At 40.4% G+C, this 20,261-nt stretch overlaps 1 protein-coding gene across 3 annotated transcripts in view; it reads left to right on the top strand.

Moving 5' to 3' along the window:
• The first annotated feature begins 1,720 nt into the window (after positions 1–1,720).
• The window catches only part of LOC110505211 (ena/VASP-like protein), a 65,615-nt gene continuing 47,074 nt past the window's right edge, over positions 1,721–20,261 (top strand). Inside the window, exon 1 of one of the 3 annotated variants that reach the window (XM_021584289.2) lies at positions 1,721–2,180. In XM_021584289.2, coding sequence (XP_021439964.2) covers positions 2,176–2,180 — 5 coding nt within the window. In that variant the 5' untranslated portion in view covers positions 1,721–2,175. Of the gene's footprint in view, positions 2,181–7,406; positions 7,784–20,261 lie in introns of those variants that run through there. The other 2 variants (XM_036962382.1, XM_021584287.2) reach the window with 2 other exon arrangements.

Below are 20,261 nucleotides of genomic sequence, written 5' to 3'. Positions count from 1 at the left end.
ATATACCAAATGAAAGATACACTTCTTGTTAATCTACCCATCGTGTCTGATTTAAAAAAGGCTTTACAGCAAAAGCACAACATAAGATTATGTTAGGTCAGAGCCAAGTCACAAAAACACACACAGCCATTTCTCCAGCCAAAGATAGGAGTCATAAAAAGCAGAAATAGAGATAAAATGAATCACTGACCTTTGATGATCTCCATCAGATGACACGCATAGGACATCATGTTTACACAATACATGTATGTTTTGTTCGATAAAGTGCATATTTATATCCAAAAATCTCAGTTTACATTGGCGTGTTAAATTCAGTAATGTTTTGCTTCCAAAACATCCGGTGATTTTGCAGAGAGCCACATCAATTTACAGAAATACTCATAATAAACATTGATAAAAGATACAAGTGTTATTCACAGAATTAAAGATAGACTTCTCCTTAATGCAACCACTGTATCAGAGTTCAAAAAAACTTTACGGAAAAAGCAAACCATGCAATAATCTGAGTACGGCGCTCGGAGACCAAACCAGCCAAAGAAATATCCACCATGTTGGAGTCAACATTAGTCAGAAATAGCATTATAAATATTCACTTACCTTTGATGATCTTCATCAGAATGCACTACCAGGAATCCCAGTTCCACAATAAATGTTTGATTTGTTTGATAAAGTTCATCATTTATATCCAAATTCCTCCTTGTTGTTAGCGCGTTCAGCCCAGTAATCCATCTTCATGAGGAGCGAACACTAGGTCCAGACAAAGTCCAAAAGTTCCGTTACAGTCCGTAGAAACATGTAAAACGATGTAAAGAATCAATCTTTAGGATGTTTTTAACATAAATCTACAATAATGTTCCAACCGGAGAATTCCTTTGTCTGTAGAAAAGCAATGGAACATGAACTACCTCTCACGTGAACGAGCGGCACGAGTTTGTGGCACTCTGCCAGACCACTGACTCAAAGAGCTCTTATGAGCCCCTCCTTTACAGTAGAAGCCTCAAACAAGTTTCTAAAGATGGTTGACATCTAGTGGAAGTCTTAGGAAGTGCAATTTGACCCCATAGACACTGGGTTTTCGATAGGCCAAGCTTTAAAAAAACTACAAACCTCAGATTTCCCACTTCCTGGTTCGATCTTGTCTCAGGTTTTTGCCTGCCATATGAGTTATATACTCACAGACATCGTTCAAACAGTTTTAGAAACTTCAGCGTGTTTTCTATCCAAATCTACTAATATATATATATAATATATATGCATATATTAGCAACTGGGACTGAGTAGCAGGCAGTTTACTCTGGGCACGCTTTTCATCCAAACGTGAAAATGCTGCACCCTATCCCAAACAGTTAAAGACATTGGAAGCCTTGAAGGGTTGGTTGTTGTCGTTGTTTGGGTGTATGGAAACGGATGCAGAACACTACCATTCAGAGTGAATGTAAAATGGTTTATGAATACACGTATGAATACAGTAAACACAGTGTTTGACAGTAAACACAATTTTTTGGGACTGATTTTTGGTCCTCTTCTTGATTTACATTTTGAAATTCCAAAGTTTATTTTAGGTGTGTTGAAATGATGAAATGATTGGGAAAGGAAAGGTCTGATATTTACAATTGATGCAGGGTATAATATTTATTATGAGTGATTATATTATAATCTAATTATATTGTTCTGAGAGAGAGCGTGTGAGAGAGAGAAGATGAGGGGGAGGAGGAGGAAGATGAATAGGATGCTTTTCTCGGTGTTCGTCGCAAGTTGGCAGTAATGGACCGGTCGCATGCTGATGTCGGCTATTTTATGAAATCTCCACTTTCCAAAATACCAGAAATACGGGGAAAATATGGCAACTCAGAGGCGCAGTCAACCACAATCACCCCGTCTTCTAATTGAGACAACAGCGACCATCTTTTGAACATGGAATTAAGGATGCAAGAGAATAAACGGAGAGCAAAGCTTTTGAGAGAGAAAGAGAACGTTCGTATCCTCACATTGCATTTCAGCAACAGATTGACATTGCATTGCCAACAGGCATACATAATTGGTGTAGCCTACATTGGTGAATGATCTTTTAGTTATAGTGAATTAGAACGTTCTGCTTTACAAACGGTCTGACAGGTAAACATCCACATACGTCCATTTTTTTCATGTCATCGTCTCATTGAATAGGAGAGAAAAATGAGGTAAGCAATTGCGCATGTGTTGGGTTTGCATTGTGGCATCATTTGTCAGAACGCGACATGTTCCTTTATGTATGTATATGTATGTGAACGTTTCCACTATATATTGTATATCAGTCATCACAACATGATAGGCTACATTTTCAACGTAGCCAATTCATACATTAGATAATTTAAACAATAGACAAATCCATTATTTGTGAAGGATCACTGGTAAAATGAACTACAAATCCCTTTCTGCGTTTGCAAACATTGCTGCACGAGGGCGATGCGCGCAAATTGGTGGCAGAACAAGGGTGCTGTTCTTCTAGAACGCCAGCAAAACAAACTATATTTACATGTTGCTTAGGTGTGCATTTCACATTACTTTTGAGGCTCGTAAGAATGTCCTGCTTAATATGTTTGTTTTTTAAGTATAATTTTACTGGTCTAGCTAACAATTGATGCATCCAAAATAGTCATTTTGTAAAGATCCCAAACAAATAGTCTTAGCAATTGTTCAAACAAGAAGCAAAACATCACTGTAAGCATAAACCCAAAATGTTTTTGTTTCGAAGTAATAACTTAAATCTAGCCTATGTTCAATGGCCACAGATGGTGATGGCTTTCTTACTGCCGCCAATAGTCGCGCGTGAAGTCAGTGTGTCCTGTACAGGAAAGGGGTCTATAGAGTAGCCTACAGAACTATGGAATCAACCTTTTTTCCTACTCTAGTCCATAGCATACTATTCCATTCATCTTTCTTCTGTACACACCTATCCATTTCCTTTATTGGATTGTCTGCATGAAATAGCAATGTTGTCATTGAAAGGAGACCACACAAACTATTTTATTGACTGGTTTAGCTGCATTTATTTATTTTTCTTTAGGGGGTAGATCAGCTTTAATAATGCAGTTACATTGATGGAAGCCAGTCTAACTGCCTGCATCATTTCCAATCCCCCATATTTTTTGTAAATGTATAAAATGCAGTGCCTACGGAAAGTATTCAAACCCCTTGACGTTCCACATTTCGATACATTACAGCTTTGTTCTAAAATTAATTAAATAGTTTGTCCCTCATTCTACACACAATACCCCATTAATGGAAAGCAAAAACAGGTTTTTAGAAATTATTGCATTTTTTTTTTTTTAAGTACAAAAAACATCACATTTACATATGTATTCAGACCCTTAACTCAGTATTTTGTTAACACCTTTGGTAGGGATTACAGCCTCGAGTCTTCTTGGGTATGACGCTACAAGCTTGGCACATCTGTATTTGGGGAGTTTCTCCCATTCTTCTCTGCAGATCCTCTCAGGCTCTGTCAGGTTGGATTGGGAGTGTCGCTGCACAGCTATTTTCAAGTCTCTCCAGAGATGTTAGATCGGATTCAATTCCGGGCTCTGGCGAGGCCACTTGTGTGTGCTTAGGGTCGTTTTCCAGTTGGAAGGTGTACATTCTCCCCAGTCTGAGGTCCTGATTGCTATGGAGCATGTTTTCATCAAGGATCTCTCTGTACTTTGCTCCGTTCATCTTTCTCTCGATTCTGACTAGTCTCCCAATCCCTGCCACTGAAAAACATCCCCACAGCATGATGCTACCACCACCATGCTTCACCATAGAGATGGTGTCAGGTTTCCTCCAGACGTGACATTTGGCATTCAGTTCAATCTTGGTTTCATCAGACCAGATAATCTTGTTTCTCATGGTCTGAGACCTTTAGGGACCTTTTGGCAAATTTCAAGTGGGTTGTCATGTGCCTTTTACCGAGAAGTGGCTTCCGTCTGGCCACTCTACCATAAAGGCCTGATTAGTGGTGTGCTGAGATGGTTGTCCTTCTGGAACGTTCTCCCATCTCCACAGAAGAGCTTTGGAGCGCTGTCAGTGACAATCGGGTTCTTGGTCACCTCCCTGAGGCCCTTCTCCCCTGATTGCTCAGTTTTGCCAGGTGGCCAGCTCTAGGAAGAGTCTTGGTGGTTCCAAACATCTTCCATTTAAGAATGACGGAGGTCACTGTGTTCTTGGGGACCTTCAATGTTGCATAAATGTTTTTGTACCCTTTCCCAGATGTGTGCCTCGCCACAGTCCTGTCTCAGAGCTCTACGGACAATTCATTCAACCTCATGGCTTGGTTTTTGCTCTGACATGCACTGTCAACTGTGGGACCTTTATATAGACAGGTGTGTGCCTTTCCAAATCATGTCTAATCAATTGAATTTACCACAGGTGGACTCCAATCAAGTGTTAGAAATAATCAATGGAAACATGATGCACCTGAGCTCAATTTTGAGTCTCATAGCAAAAGGTCTGAATACTTATGAAAATAAGGTATTTCAATTTTTAATAAGTTTGCAAAAATTTCTAAAACCTGTTTTTGTTTTGTCATTATAGGTTGTGAGTAGATTGATGAGGAAAACATGTAATTTAATCCATTTTAGAATAAGGCTGTAACTTAAACTTAAAAATGTGGAAGATCTAGCAAGATCTTAACTATTTTTGCCAACTGTCTATTAAAATGTATTGTCGTAAGGTCATTTATTTATTTTGGGATATAAATATTGAGTATGTCCACTTCACCCACACTATTTATTGGTAAACTACACAGTAAATGTAAAAGTTGTATTTTTTTGTGATCCAATATCTAGCTGCATCATTATGGTAGATCAGCTCAGTCAAGAAACAACAACACACCTAAAGATTAGTAGAGACAAAATAATGATTGAGAGCTTTGACACAAATTACAGTTCTCAGCTCTCTGGGTGGAGAAAGAATATTGTAAGGCTACTGCCTTAAAGTGTCAAATAAATCCTGTGCCCTGTGGGTCAATTGTATTTTGGGACCTTCGGTTATGTTGGTATGCAGCAGGCTATACAGTCACCAAGACCTGAATAGCCTACCTGAATACTCTACGGAAAAATAAAAAATAGGGAGTCTCTGGAAATCTATCTGTGCAATCTCTATCTGCTTGTGAAAACAAAAGCAATAATTCAAGAGATTTTTAAAAATGTAACTAGGCATGTCAGTTAAGAACACATTCTTATTTACAATGATGCCTTACCAGGCAACAGTGGGTTAACTGCCTTGTTCAGGGGTAGAACAACATATTTTTACCTTGTCAGCTTTGGATATTCTCTGACAGATGGACACAGGTGTAGTTCCTTGTCCTATACTCTTTGTTTTTAGATATTCGCTCATCAGCATGTGCAGGGCACTCTTTTGTGTGTGTGAAGTATTTGTGGTTGCACATGTGATTGTCTTCATGGTGACAGTGATGGCATGTATGGCTGTATATGCGCTCATAGAGCTGTATAGAGCGAAGAGTTATGGCTTTATATTAACACAGTCGAATGCGCTACAGCGGTCAAATGTTATGTTCCCACAAAGTACATCAGACTAATATTAAACACGGGTAGCTATCAGACTAACCCTAGTGTACACACACACACACACATGCACACACCACGTGTGGTCATGCTTTCTTTGTAGCCATTTGGCATCACTGTGACGTTGTTATAGGCCTAAGGCACAGCTTTCCATTTACCCTAAATGATGAAAGATAGATAAGGTACATCCTGATAAACACTGCACAGAAAAATGTCACATTGTTCTAAGGATACATCCCCATGCCTCCAAATCTGCTGGAGTGTAACATCACTGAAACGCAGTTGATACATGTTTGACAAGTTGATGCATCTCATTTAACACCATAGCATACATTTATTATATGATTCATATATTGTCTCATTGTATAGATGGATGAATATGTGTAAGTGTCTTATATCATGCTTTTTGAAGCTCTCCATGTGTCCTGTAGCCTATGTCTGGCCAGAGGCTGTTCTTTCAGTCAGGAAGCTAAAGGGAAGTCTTACATCTTCAGAAGGACACAAGGTGACTGGAAATATTTAATTAAATGATTTATTCAACCTCAGTGCTTCCATTGCAGCCACTGCACTCCACTGCTGTCCTATGCACGGCTATTTATAGCTTTAGCATTAGTGTTTTATCATGCTATGATGACTTTGTATTCTCCCTGCCAGCCATACTCAGTCATTGCATATGGAGAAAATCTCCTGGGAAACGTTAATGCCGAATGATTTTTTTGCGCGGTTGCCACGGTGACTCAGCTGCCGAAAAAAAGGTCGCTGGCGATGTGAAAACGCTGAGTTATACGTTTTCCTGCAGGCTTTTCAGATTAGTGGCTTCTCGTGTGATCCAGCTCGACGAGCCCTAACCTTATCATATGCATCGTATTCTACTAAAGATGATGTCCTCTGCAGTTTATTGATGAAGATCCAGATTCTGCTTCTTGTATTCCCACTCCATGTAGAAACCAACCATACATGTAGAGGAGTCCTTATTTTGCATGTTGTTTTCAGTGTGTGTGTGTGTGTGTGTGTGTGTGTGTGTGTGTGTGTGTGTGTCAGGATTATCAACAGAACAGACCCAATACACCCTGGTTCGACTGTCTGTTGGACTATAGATTCCCACTAGCATATTGTTTCATTGTAGTAGCAATTAACCCTATATATGGCTCCTTGAAGGCTCCTTGAAGCAATGAACCTAAACCCTCCTTTGCAGGGCTGAGAGAATGCTCTTTGTTTTCCACACTTTGCTTTGTTGCATAGCAGTTTATTGATCTATGCTTGCATCAGACTGATGGAATCTCATTGAGGAAGAATCCCCCTAATTAACAATGCCATAAATAACTGCAGTAACACTAAGTGTAGAAGCTGTGCAGTGGCAAATGGGTCAAGTGAAAGTCATGAAAAACCTGCTTATCCATATTAGGCATATTAGGATCTGACAGAAATGAGGCTAAATGACCAGAGTTTTAATTTATTTGGCAACAGAATGACATTAATCAAATGTTAATGTTAAATTGTGTAGATATTTTAGCAAAAATACTAACTCTAAGATAGGTGCATGTGTGACAGTGTTGCCAGGAGACATTTTTACAAGTTCCTATCATGCCGTTAGACTGGTCCCTGATCTGCTGTTTGGCATTGACAAAGACTATAGTCGTTGGCTATAGAGCACAAACAGATCTGGGACCAGGCTATCATGCCGTGCTTATACACTGGTTACAGGGATCATGTGGCTCTTTCAGTGCTTTCAATGGGCGAGACTCCTCAGAAGCAGATAGGCTATACAGACCTCCAATCCTTTGAGTGGACGTGGGTATAGGCAAGGTGACTGGGCTGGCGTGATCACATGTTCTCTGTTCTCTCTCTCATTCTCTCTCTCTGACTCTCTCTTACTGACTTTCTCACACGCACTTGCTATCGCCTTCTCTCTCTCTCTCTTTCCCTTCCTCTCTCACTCTCACACAAACACACTGTCACGCTCACTCCTTCCATTTCTCTTCACTCACTCTCTAAGCCAGCTGCACTCTTTTTCCTTCACATCAGTTTAATGAGGATCCTTGTGCTTCTAGAATGATTATTTATTTTTACCTGTCTGAAGAAGATAGAAGATGAGGTGTGCGTTCCAGATACTCTCCAGTCTCACTTATGCTTTCCTTTCCATGTAGTCTCCGCCACTTTTCATTTTATGCAAAAGGATTTCACTTCTACCTCCTCCATTGACACCACCTGCCAACCATGTATTCTTTTGATGACTTCGGGTAAGTATAATTGCCTTTCTCACTGTGTTGCTTTTGCCTTGTCCATCTGCCTCAGAATTTTCTGTTTATAGTATATGTTCAGGAATAGGCTCATTCAAGATGAGAAATGGTTTTGGTAGCTAGTTATTAGAAATAAAACTGAAGTTGCTCTCTGCCACAGGGTGGCAGGTAGACTAGTGGTTAGAGTGTTGGGCCAATAACCAAAAGGTTGCTAGATCAAATCCCCGAGCTGACAAGGTAAAAAGTATCCTTCTGCCCCTGAAGTAGTCAGTTAACACACTGTCATTGTAAATTTGTTCTTAACTGACTTCCCTAGTTAAATAATAAATAAATAGTTGGACATTTACTATTCAGGTCTGAAGTGTATTGATCAGAGATGTGATTGGACAACAATGTAAAAACAATAATATCAAATGTTTATGGCCTAGAAGAAAATGGTTTTGGTAGGTAGTTCCTATACAAAACTGAATCTCTGTTTTCAGCTCGGTAAGAAACCATTGGCTGTTTGTGTCAGTAAAAACACTGAACAGTTCCAAGGAGTGTTTCCTTCAATCCACTGAGCTGAGACTGCAGCCAGCTGTTCAGAGGAATGAGTTTGATAAATCTCTCCATTCTTCCCAGAGGAAAAGGAGATGAGTTTCAATCAGTGTGTCAGCTTTGCCTCAGAGAGGATTGATCCCATCTTACGCTTGTGTACAGACTGTCCATGCTCAGGAATGCTAAGCTAATGCTAATTTGTGTAGTATGGTGGGAAAGACTGGGACCAAGGTTGGGGTCAATTCCATTTAAATTCAGGAAGTAAACTGAAATATAGGGGAATAGGAATACTTCTTGAATTGAAATGGAATTGGCCCTGACTAGGACATGGTGATTTGTGAGGATTGGATTTTTAGGGTTGTGTTCATTAAGTGCCAAACGGAAGGAAAAAAACGGAGTTAAACAGGGAAGGACATCCTGGAGATTTCGCTACAAAGTGTCCTATTGAACACAACCCAGGTGATGTCGTCAGTATGCGGGAAGAATAACCTAGGGATGCTTTATATGACATCACTGGGATTTTACAACCTCGTTGTGTTTGTGCATTGTTTGTTGCCATGTTTCACACATAGAACTGTGGACAAATCTTACAACTGACTGTAGGCACAATGATGCCATAACTAATCTTCGGAAGGAGTAACAGTTTTAGGAACATTGTCACTTGACAAACTGAATGCATTTACTGCCAAAGTGAACTCAGTTGGAGACCGCTGAACATTTTAATGGTATAATAACAAGCTTATAATATATATTATCCTTATGAGCTTGTGAAAATTGCAGTTGGTCAAAAATAACAGTCCATATAGAATGACAAGCATATAGGTTTCACTCTGGTCAGGGATCTGCATTCAGGAGGCACAACAGGGCCTGACAACCCTGGGGAGCTTTGCTGTTGCTGAACCTGCAGTTATTGGCTTTTAAACTACCTCAGCCTCCCTCTCCCCCCTCTCTAACCCTAACTCCCCCTGCTCTCGTTCTCTCTCTCTGGCATTCTCTCCCCCTCTGCTATCTTCCTTACCTTTCAGTTGACGACTGACCCATAACATCAAACAGATAAGTTGTGTTAGCTGCTAGCCTAACTCCCTAGTGGTAGTGCTTTCTCAAGCCCATAACTAGCTAGTCGCTACAGTACCAAATTAGCTGCATTTCCCTTTAAGGATAATGATTAGTGACAGATAGGGACCTGCATTTACAGAGGGCTTGGGGTGGGGGAAGGGCTGGATCCAGTAGCCATGTGTCTACTACTTACTTACCCCTTTCTTATCCTTGGTGATCACACACCATGTCATTACTGCAATTCCTTAAAGTTTGGAAGACTTGAGATGACCCACCCATCTCTGATGTGTCTCTCTCCAATGTTTGATACCAACAATATCTTTGCCACAGGCTATATGTTAGCATCATGGATCAGTTTTTTTTTATTCCTGGAGCGACAGTCACTTATAGTAATTCAGCTTGACAATGGCCTATGTTCAGCCTAGTTCGTCCCAATACTCTGCCCACCAATCCTAACTGAGGAGGACTAATTTAACCAATCCAAAACAGTGGTTCAACCCATAGTGGTGCTCTCACCCTCAGCGACTCCATGTCAACTAGTCAGAGTGTAGCGTAGCTATCATAATGACATTTGAGATTGTTCCGCTTTTTTTCTGACACAACAAGAAATTGTGTTATTGAGGGTGTAGAGGGTTGGAGGACGAAGCTCATCCACACAGTGCAGTTTAGAGACAGCCTAGCTGTCTGGCTCATATGTCAACCACCCACCATTACTCAAATCACAACATTCCATTTCCAATTAAGTTGTATGTGTCATGGTACTTTATGTCTACTGAGATGTGTGTGTGCTTGCGTGTACAGTGCATTCAAAACGTTTTCAGACCCCTTGACTTTTTCCACATTTTGTTACGTTAAAATGGATTAAACCGTGTTTTTACTCATCAATCTACATACAATACCCAATAATGACAAAGCAAAAACAGCTTTTTAGAAATGTTTGCAAATGTATTAAACATAAAAAGCTTAATGATCACATTTACATAAGTATTCAGACCCTTTACTCAGTACTTTGTTGAAGCACCTTTGACAGTGATTACAGCCTTGAGTCTTTTTGGGGATGACGCTACATGCTTGGCAAACCTGTATTTGGGGAGTTTCTCCCATTCTTTCTGCAGTTCCTCTCAAGCTCTGTCAGGTTGGATGGAGCGTGTCGCTGCACAGCTATTTTCAGGTCTCTCTAGAGATGTTAGATCGGGCTCAAGTCTGGGCTCTGGCTGGGCCCCTGAAGGACATTCAGAGACTTGTCCTGAAGCCACTCCTGCATTGTTTTGGCTATGTGCTTAGGATCGTTTTCCTGTTGGAAGAACCCCCCAGTCTCAGGTTCTGAGCGCTCTTGAGGAGGTTTTCATCAATGATTTCTCTATACTTTGCTTTGTTCATTTTCCCCTCAATCCTGACTAGTCTCCCAATCCCTGCCGCTGAAAAACATCCCCACAGCATGATGCTACCACCACCATGCTTTACCGTAGGGATGGTGCCAGGTTTCCTCCAGACGTGACACTTGGCAGTCAGGACAAAGAGTTTCATCTTGGTTTCATCAGACCAGAGAATTTTGTTTCGCATGGTCTGAGTTCTTCAGGTACCTTTTGGCAAACTCCAAGCGGGCTGTCAAGTGGCTTTCGTTTGGCCACTCGACCATAAAGACCTGATTGGTGGAGTGATGCAGAGATGTCCTTCTGGAAGGTTGTTCTGTCAGAGTGGCCATCGGGTTCTTGGTCACCCGATGGCCCTTCTCCTCCGATTGCTCAGCTTTGGCTGGGTGGCCAGCTCTAGGAAGAGTCTTGGTAGTTCCAAACTCCTTCCATTTAAGAATGATGGAGTCCAATGTGTTCTTGGGGACCTTCAATGCTGCATAAATGTTTTTGTACCCTTCCCCAGATCTGTGCCTCAACACAATCCTGTCTCAGAGCTCTATGGACAATTCCTTTGACGTCATGGCTTGCTCAGACATGCCCTGTCAACTGTGGGACTTGTATATAGACAGGTGTGGGCCTTTCCAAATCAAGTCCAATCAATTTAATTTACCACAGGTGGACCCCAATAAGGTTGTAGAGACATCTCAAGGATGATCAAAGGATACATGATGCACCTGAGCTCAATTTCAAGTCTCATAGTAAAAGGTCTGAATACTTTTGTAAATACGTTTTTTTTGTTTTTTTTTATTTGTAAAAAAATGTGCTAACGTTTCTCAAAACCTTTTTTTGTTTTGGCATTATGGGGTATTGTGTGTAGATTGATGAGAATGTGTATTTATTTCATACATTTTTGATGAAGACTGATACATAACAAAATGTGGAAAAAGTCAAGGGGTCCGAATACTTTCCGAATGCAATGTATATGATTGTCTGTATGTAGACTAATTGACTTGCGTGCCAGACAGATCAACTATATGTATTTGACCTTATTCAGATGGCCCCCTTCCACAAGGTGACAAATGCAAAGTGCAAACACTCATCACTCCTTCATTGTCCTATTGTCTTCATTGTAAATCCAGTGCTGGATGGCACAGCAAGGGGTGGCCATGGCGACAGCTGGCTGCTGGCTGGTTTAAGGGAAGGGTGTGTGTGTGTGTGTGTGTGTGTGTGTGTGTGTGTGTGTGTGTGTGTGCGCGCATGCGCAAGCAATCTGTAAATTCTCAGTGTGTGTATGTTTGGTCTACACCCTGTCACAGCTGGGTGGGGGGTTGGGGTAGGATATAGGCTAATATCCCAGAGGCAAACAGAAGAACAACAGGAGGACAACAGCACTCAGGGGGTGATGCCTACAGGAGCAGCACCACTAGAAGCATCAGCCATCTGTAATATGATCACAAGCCGTCTGCAGCAGGCCCTACAACAGGCCTTTCAGTGACCTCATCGTCGTTAATCTCTTTGTTGCTGGATTTGTGTTTACTCTGCACTCAGACTAGAAAAAAAGGGGCATATTTGGGGGCGTTTGTGAGAGTCCCCTCTTAATAAAAAAAAAAAACAGTTTCATGACTACTGTCAAGTTGTTCCCTGATGGGTTTGAATAATATTTTGAGGATAATAAAACAACTGATCTGTAGAGTTATATTTTAAAGCGTGGTATGGCATTCTGGAAACAAGCCCAGTAATGTGACAGTTTTGCAACAAAAACAAAGAAGGTGTTTTTCAAAAATAAGTGGGTTTTTTTTGTAATCAATATGGATAGCCACCAGCTCCAAGCACTACGGTTCTACATGACTCAGAGTGTCAGTGATTCTGGACTCTTTTACAGCAACTACTCAGCCAGGTTGGTTGTGCATTCATTTGGCAACACTTCATGATCATTAATGAATAAGCATTAATACATGTTTTTTTAACAGTTTGCAAGTTGTTAAAAAGTATTAATAAGCATTTATACATATGCATTAGCATTTGTAATGTCTAATTCATTAATGTTTTTAAGAAGAGTAACCAACACATTTTACTATGGCCAATTGGCAACTGTTAGGGAGTTAATGAGAGTGACTTAGTTATTCTAAACAAAAAACTAAAACATTGTAAACTTCTAATGCTAATGTCACTATAGATTATAATGCATACAGCAGCAAATCCACTGGTGTTAAAATGTTAAATGGACCTTAAATATGCTGGATTCATCTCTGAGTATTCTACCATTTAACAGTATTTTATTATTGATTGAAAGGCATTTATTTCACTGGAATTGTAATGCAAACACAAATGTTTTGCAGATGTAAGTGGTTGACAGAACTTTTGAACATTTCTATTTTGACCTACTGAGTACTACAAAGGTAGCTTCTTCATCCAGGGAATGACAGATGGACTTGACTGAAATGACATGGAAAATTACTGAAATGACCTTGTGACTGAAATGACCATGTGGCTGAAATGACACATCCAAAGGAATACTTTTAATATAGTCTCTAATCATTCTAATGTATTACCCCCCTGGTGTTAACATTATATGTTAAAGCAACCAACATCCACCCACTGATCATGATAAGAATAGAACAGCATGTGAATGCTACACTGAACAATCTTTTTTCAGGGTGCACTATATTCTCTGAATCTCTGAAAAGACACTGTATAAGGAACCATGTTTAATTTACACTCATATTGAAGCACGGCTTCAGGCTAAACTCAACTCCAATGCCCTTCTTATGTTCCTCCTGAAAAGATGGATGGAATGTTTTGTTGCTGTCCCAGATGGAGATGGCTGTATATAGTGAAGACTACTGTTCACCTGGTTTCAGATCTGTTTGTGCTGTCTATAATAGGAGTTGGCTATACAGCACAACTGATCATGAATACAGTACAACTGATTTGGGACCAGGCTTACAGTAGCCTTCACTTTCCTTTAAGCATGCATTGTGCATATGACATCATGCTGGTTGCTTAGTGAGTACTGCTTCCTCCTGATTTGGCTCGCACCAAGGCTCAAACCCAGGACATCTGCCTTGCTAGCACACATAACCACCCTCCCAAAGCATCTTACCAGTCAGCAACACTTAAAAAAACTAGCTATTTGCTGGTGCAAGTTGGGACTCTTCAAGCTGAGGAGTAAGTTTCACACATCCCCATGTGCTACACATACATTAGAGACTGGTAATTAAACCTGATTAAGTCGAGAATATGTTTTTGTAGCGTCAAATGGAAATTTGCTCACCTAACTGTTACCTCGACTTTTGTCTAGTTTGCGTGACACTAGTTTGGACTAGAGGTTGACCGATTAATCGGAATGGACGATTAATTAGGGCCGATTTCAAGTTTTCACAACAATCGGAAATCGGTATTTTTGGACACCGATTTGGCAATTTTTTTAATGTATTTTTTTACACCTTTATTCAACAAGGCAAGTCAGTTAAGAACACATTCTTATTTTCAATGATGGCCTAGGAACGGTGGGATAACTGCCTTGTTCAGGGGCAGAACGACAGATTTTTACCTTGTCAGCTATGGGATTCAATCTTGCAACCTTACGGTTGGTTACTAGTCCAATGCTCTAACCACCTGATTACATTGCACTCCATGAGGAGCCTGCCTGTTACGCGAATGCAGTAAGAAGCCATGGTAAGTAGACAGGTGTGGGCCTTTCCAAATCAAGTCCAAGCTAGCATTTAACTTATCTTATAAAAAAAACAATCAATCAATCATAATCACTCGTTAACTACACATGGTTGATGATATTACTAGTTTATCTAGCGTGTCCTGCGTTGCATATAATGGATATAATGGTGCACATTTGCGAAAAAGGACTGTCGTTGCTCCAACGTGTACCTAAACATAAACATCAATGCCTTTCTTAAAATCAATACACAGAAGTATATATTTTTAAACCTGTATATTTAGCTAAAAGAAATCCAGGTTAGCAGGCAATATTAACCAGGTGAAATTGTGTCACTCTTGCGTTCATTGCACGGAGAGTCAGGGTATATGCAACAGTTTGGGCCGCCTGGCTCGTTGCGAACTAATTTGCCAGAATTTTACGTAATTATGACATAACATTGAAGGTTGTGCAATGTAACAGGAAAATTTAGACTTATGGATGCCACCCGTTAGATAAAATACGTAACAATTCCGTATTTCACTGAAAGAATAAACGTTTTGTTTTCGAGATGATAGTTTCCGGATTCGACCATATTAATGACCTAAGGCTCGTATTTCTGTGTGTTATTATGTTATAATTAAGTCTATGATTTGATAGAGCAGTCTAACTGAGCGGTGGTAGGCACCAGCAGGCTCGTAAGCATTCATTTGCCAGCAGCTCTTCACAAAGCTTCAAGCATTGAGCTGTTTATGACTTCAAGCCTATCAACTCCCGAGATTAGGCTGGTGTAACCGATGTGAAATGGCTAGCTAGTTAGCGGGGTGCACGCTAATAGCGTTTCAAACGGCACTCGCTCTGAGACTTGGAATGGTTGTTCCCCTTGCTCATCTCTCTTTTGTGGAGAGATGGGCAACGCTGCTTCGAGGGTGGCTGTTGTCAATGTGTTCCTGGTTCCTGGTTCGAGCCCAGGTAGGGGCGAGGAGAGGGACGGAAGCTATACTGTTGCACTGGCAATACTAAAGTACCTATAAGAACTAGAGGTCAACCGATTATGATTTTTCAACGCCGATACCGATTATTGGAGGACAAAAAAAGCCGATACCGATGAATCGGCCGATTTTTAAAATGTATTTGTAATAATGACAATTACAACAATACTGAATGAACTCTTATTTTAACTTAATATAATACATCAATCAAATCAATTTAGCCTCAAATAAATAATGAAACATGTTCAATTTGGTTTAAATAATGCAACAAAAAAAACATGTGTTGGAAAAGATTGTAAAAGTGCAATATGTGCCATGTAAGAAAGCTAATGTTGAAGTCCCTTGCTCAGAACATGAGAACATATGAAAGCTGGTGGTTCCTTTTAACATGAGCTTCAATATTCCCAGGTAAGAAGTTTTAGGTTGTAGTTATTATAGGAATTATAGGACTATTTCACTCTATATCATTTGTATTTCATATTCCTGTACTATTGGATGTTCTTATAGGCACTTTATTATTGCCAGTGTAACAGTATAGCTTCCGTACCTCTCCTAGCTCCTACTAGGGATCGAACCAGGAACACAACGACAACAGCCACCCTCGAAGCAGCGTTACCCATGCAGAGCAAGGGGAACAACTACTCCAAGTCTCAGAGCGAGTGACGTTTGAAACGCTGTTAGCGCGAATCCCGCTAACTAGCTAGCCATTTCACATCACATCAGTTACACCAGCCTAATCTCGGGAGTTGATAGGCTTGAAGTTATAAACAGCAGAGCTGCTGGCAAAACGCAAAATGTCCGATTTCTGATCGTTATGAAAACTTGAAATGGCCCTAATTAATCAGCCATTTCGATTAATCTGCCAACCTCTAATAAGAACATCCAATAAAAGGTATATGAAATACAAATCGTATAGTGAGAAATAGTCCTATAATTCCTATAATAACTACAACCTAAAACTTATTACCTGGGAATATTGAAGCTCATGTTAAAAGGTACCACCAGCTTTCAAGGAACTTAAACGTTAGCTTTCTTACATGGCACATACTGTATTGCACTTTTACTTTCTTCTACAACACTTTCTTTTTGCATTATTTAAACCAAATTGAACATGTTTCATTATTTATTAGAGTCAAAATTGATTTTATTGATGTATTATATTAAGTTGAAATAAGTGTTTATTCAGTATTGTTGTAATTGTCATTATTACAAATACATTTAAAAGATCTGCCGATTTAATCGGTATCTGCTTTTTTGGTCCTCCAATAATCGGTATTGCTATCGGCATTGAAAAATCATAATGGGTCGACCTCTAGTTTGGACACCATTCGATAGTTTTCATTTAGGACAGAGGCACACACAATTTGCACAAACTATCTACCATTACAATGTTAATTTAAAGTTCTTTCTGAATAGCATGCATGTATACCTTCATCATTTGTTTCTGAAAATCATCCCAGCAATATGGTGACTCTGTTTCACTTCAGCTGAAGTCAGTGTCACTCATGCCAAACACGAATGTGCCAGCCATTGACCTACATTCAAAGTGGTCCAAGTAAGCTTTAGCTGTTTCTGTTCGTTTGAGTGGGAGTTATAGTTGACAAAACATGATATCACAGTATCTGATTGTTATTGAACATCATTGGTTTTAGACACTGCAATTTGGGTGGTACATTGGCTGGTGGGTTGTAGTGGAGGAGGCTTAGAACTGTGTGTGTGTGTGTGTGTGTGTGTGTGTGTGCCGTTTTTTCACAAGCAGGGACATTTAGCTAAGAAGATAAGCACATTAATGGAGCAGGAGGAAAAGACCATTAAGGACCACATCCCTCTCTCCTATATATGGCTTATTTCTCATCCATTCAACGTGCTATACTTTCATATGTAAGAGTGGTGGGGGCAGGGTAAAACATTGAGCTTGTCTATCATGTGGTGTCCATCAAAGTGATTCCTAGGGATTGAAGTTGGAGTTTGGTGACAGAGTATTCTGTATTGTTTGCTGAAAAAAAATGCAGTGCATTAATGAGCACAAAGGTTTCTTTTTTATTTATCTTTTATTTTAATGCTCAGTTTACAGCTATGTAAATCCTCATACTTTATGGCATTATTGTGCAATATTTGAAAAAGTCTCAAAGAAGTTTACCATTGTTCGAAAATGGTCTTGCCAGTCTGTTCTGTCCCTTATATAACCACACTTGCCACCAGGTCTTCCAACAGAGTGGAGTTCAATAGGTTACACTGTAACAAAACATTTTGTAATGGAAAACAAGTGTTTATTTTTGGACAAAATCATGTAGTCCCTCCCTGTTTCTGTCCATTTTCTACCGTTTGGTGCCTAATGAATACCACCCAGGCCTTCTGGGAAGTTGCCCTCCCTTCCAGTGGGACTTTCTCTGTGCTGAGATTACAGCCTGGTGCCTAAATGAGAGATAAACCCTAGTTAATTTAGCCTTAAAACAGGAGTGAGGTAAAGATCTCCTCGGAAGTCGCCTGTAATCCCGCCACTGAGTTGCTCTCTGTCAGCTGGTGCGTGTGTGTGTGTTGGAGCTGCCCAAAAATAATTATACTGCACTGCACTCTGGGAAAAACACTAGTGTATAATCCACTCGGAAGTCGCCTGTAATCCCGCCACTGAGTTGCTCTCTGTCAGCTGGTGCGTGTGTGTGTGGTGGAGCTGCCCAAAAATGATTATACTGCACTGCACTCTGGGAAAAACACTAGTGTATAATCCACTCTATCCCCTCCCTGCTGCCCTCTTTTTAATAACAGGGAAGGAACTCCACTTCTCCTTTTTTAACTCATTCACCAAAATGTGTAGGCTGCTGTTTTTCTTCATCGTCGGTGTGTGGAGCAAGGAGTCAGGGAGGGTACAGAATACAGACTGAATGGGAGAGGAAACTTTAATTAAGTCTGCTGTTCTAATGGGAGTCCCCCTCTACTGCTGATGGGACTGGCAGCTCTGGTTTCATTCTCACTGGTCTCTCTACTACACCTGAGGATGAGTACCTGTCTGTGTAAGACAAGAGACAGTGCTGTACTCCACAGCATGCATGTGTGGGACCTGTATTGAGAGACTCTTATTTTGACAGCGTAGACTCTGGCTCTGAAGTATAGAGCATGGGTTGCTGGGAGATCTCCAGCTTAGATTTTGGTGCCACTGCAGGTGCACGATCTCTGCTTTTATTCTTTGTATTTTATTTGTCCCCTTTAGGCTCGATAGTCTCTAATTAATCCTTGAAGTCTAATAATAATAAGTCATTGTCCCTGGATCTTCATTTTTTATCATCAGCATTACATTTGGAGGCAGCTGTGGAATTTCTTAATCTGTCTTACACATTTTTCATTACAGGTCTCATACTTTATTTTTGGCTTTGCACTTGATGTGACTGAAATGTGAACTACAATTAGCAGAATAGCAGACATATCATTGTTACCCAGTAAACGGAGTGAGCGAGAAAGGCCTTACAAATCAATCACATGATGCAGCAGACAGAGAGAGTGATGCTGTGTTGTGTTCTATTATTTGGGTCTGTTCGGGTACGTTCCACTGAACCAGCAGCATTAAACAAATACCCTGCCTGTCAACAAAGGGTTTGCCCACTGGCTGGCTGGTCATCACCTAGGGTTGTTGTCCTCTCACCGTTTGATGCCCGCTCTGCCTCCAGGGTTCCCATGGAAACCCTGAATTGGTCCCAGGCAAAATGTTATTTATTTGTCATGATGGGGAAATTAGGCCAACAACTTCTGTGCCAAACCGGCATCCTGCTTTTAAAAAAAAACGCTGCTCAAATTGAACGCTGCTTACTATTAATTTAACCCATCCCCAATTTGAGTATCCCTGGAAAAAGCCGGTAAACCAGGAGTGTGCACACCGTAGTAAAAACGGTGTCCAACTAAAAACATTTTGCAACAAAAAAATTGCGTTTCTTATTGGACAAGTTCAGGTTAGTACATCCCTGTATCTGCCGTTTGCTTCCGTTTGGTTCCTAGTGAATACATCCCAGAACTGTACTACCAGAAAGTACTCAGCTAACGGATGGGGTACATACAGTACATTACACCGAAACCCAACATCCATGTTACATGAAAGACCCTGTGTATGTGCGTGTGCGTATGTACAGCAGAGGCTTGCTTTGTGTGTGTGTGTGTGTGTGTGGGGGGGGGGTGGCAGAGCTTGCTTAATTCAAAAGGCTAGAAACATGGTGGCCTCCTTTATCCAGTTCACCCATGAGGCTTATTTGACATGGTTAAGCACTCAATGTAGCAGAAGCCTCCATCCAGCATCTCACTCCCACTCTTCTAGCTAGAACATGTCTGGAGGCTAGCATTATCACAACTTCTGCCTCAAAATCCTTATAAGCCATCATAATGGATTTTGTACTACCTCTGTGTAATAGCTATTTCAAGGTATCCCCAAAGAAAACGCAAATACCGTATTATAATAGTGATGTGTCTGAGCACTCCTGTCCAATCCCAGTAAGCAAAGCTGGTTGTAAAGATGTCATTTCAACTGCAAAACTGGTTGAAAGTACATATTTTCAACTGGTTTTGCTCAGTGGGATAGGCCTATACACTTACACAGGTACAGGGGTGATTTTAATTGTATTTAACTACATTGTTATTGACTGGCTATATTGTTTTGAGTGTTATATTGAATGGATGTTCCTTAAAACGAAATAAGTCACACAAAAGTCTCCAATAGATATTACACACACACAGCCTGTCAATGGTCATTTAATTATTCAGGGATGTTTAGAAACAAAGAGCCCATATTATTGTCTGTTTTGTTCCTGTCACGTTCTGACCTTAGTTCCTTTGTTTTGTCTTTGTTTAAGTATGGTCAAGGGGGTGAGTTGGGGTGGGCAGTCTATGTTCCTTTTCCTATAATT

The sequence above is a fragment of the Oncorhynchus mykiss genome, chromosome 25 (genome assembly GCF_013265735.2).
Source record: "Oncorhynchus mykiss isolate Arlee chromosome 25, USDA_OmykA_1.1, whole genome shotgun sequence".
Classification (NCBI taxonomy): Eukaryota; Metazoa; Chordata; class Actinopteri; order Salmoniformes; family Salmonidae; genus Oncorhynchus; species Oncorhynchus mykiss.
The sequence above is the reverse complement of the archived record's forward strand: the minus strand, read 5'-3'. Positions and strand labels throughout refer to the sequence as shown.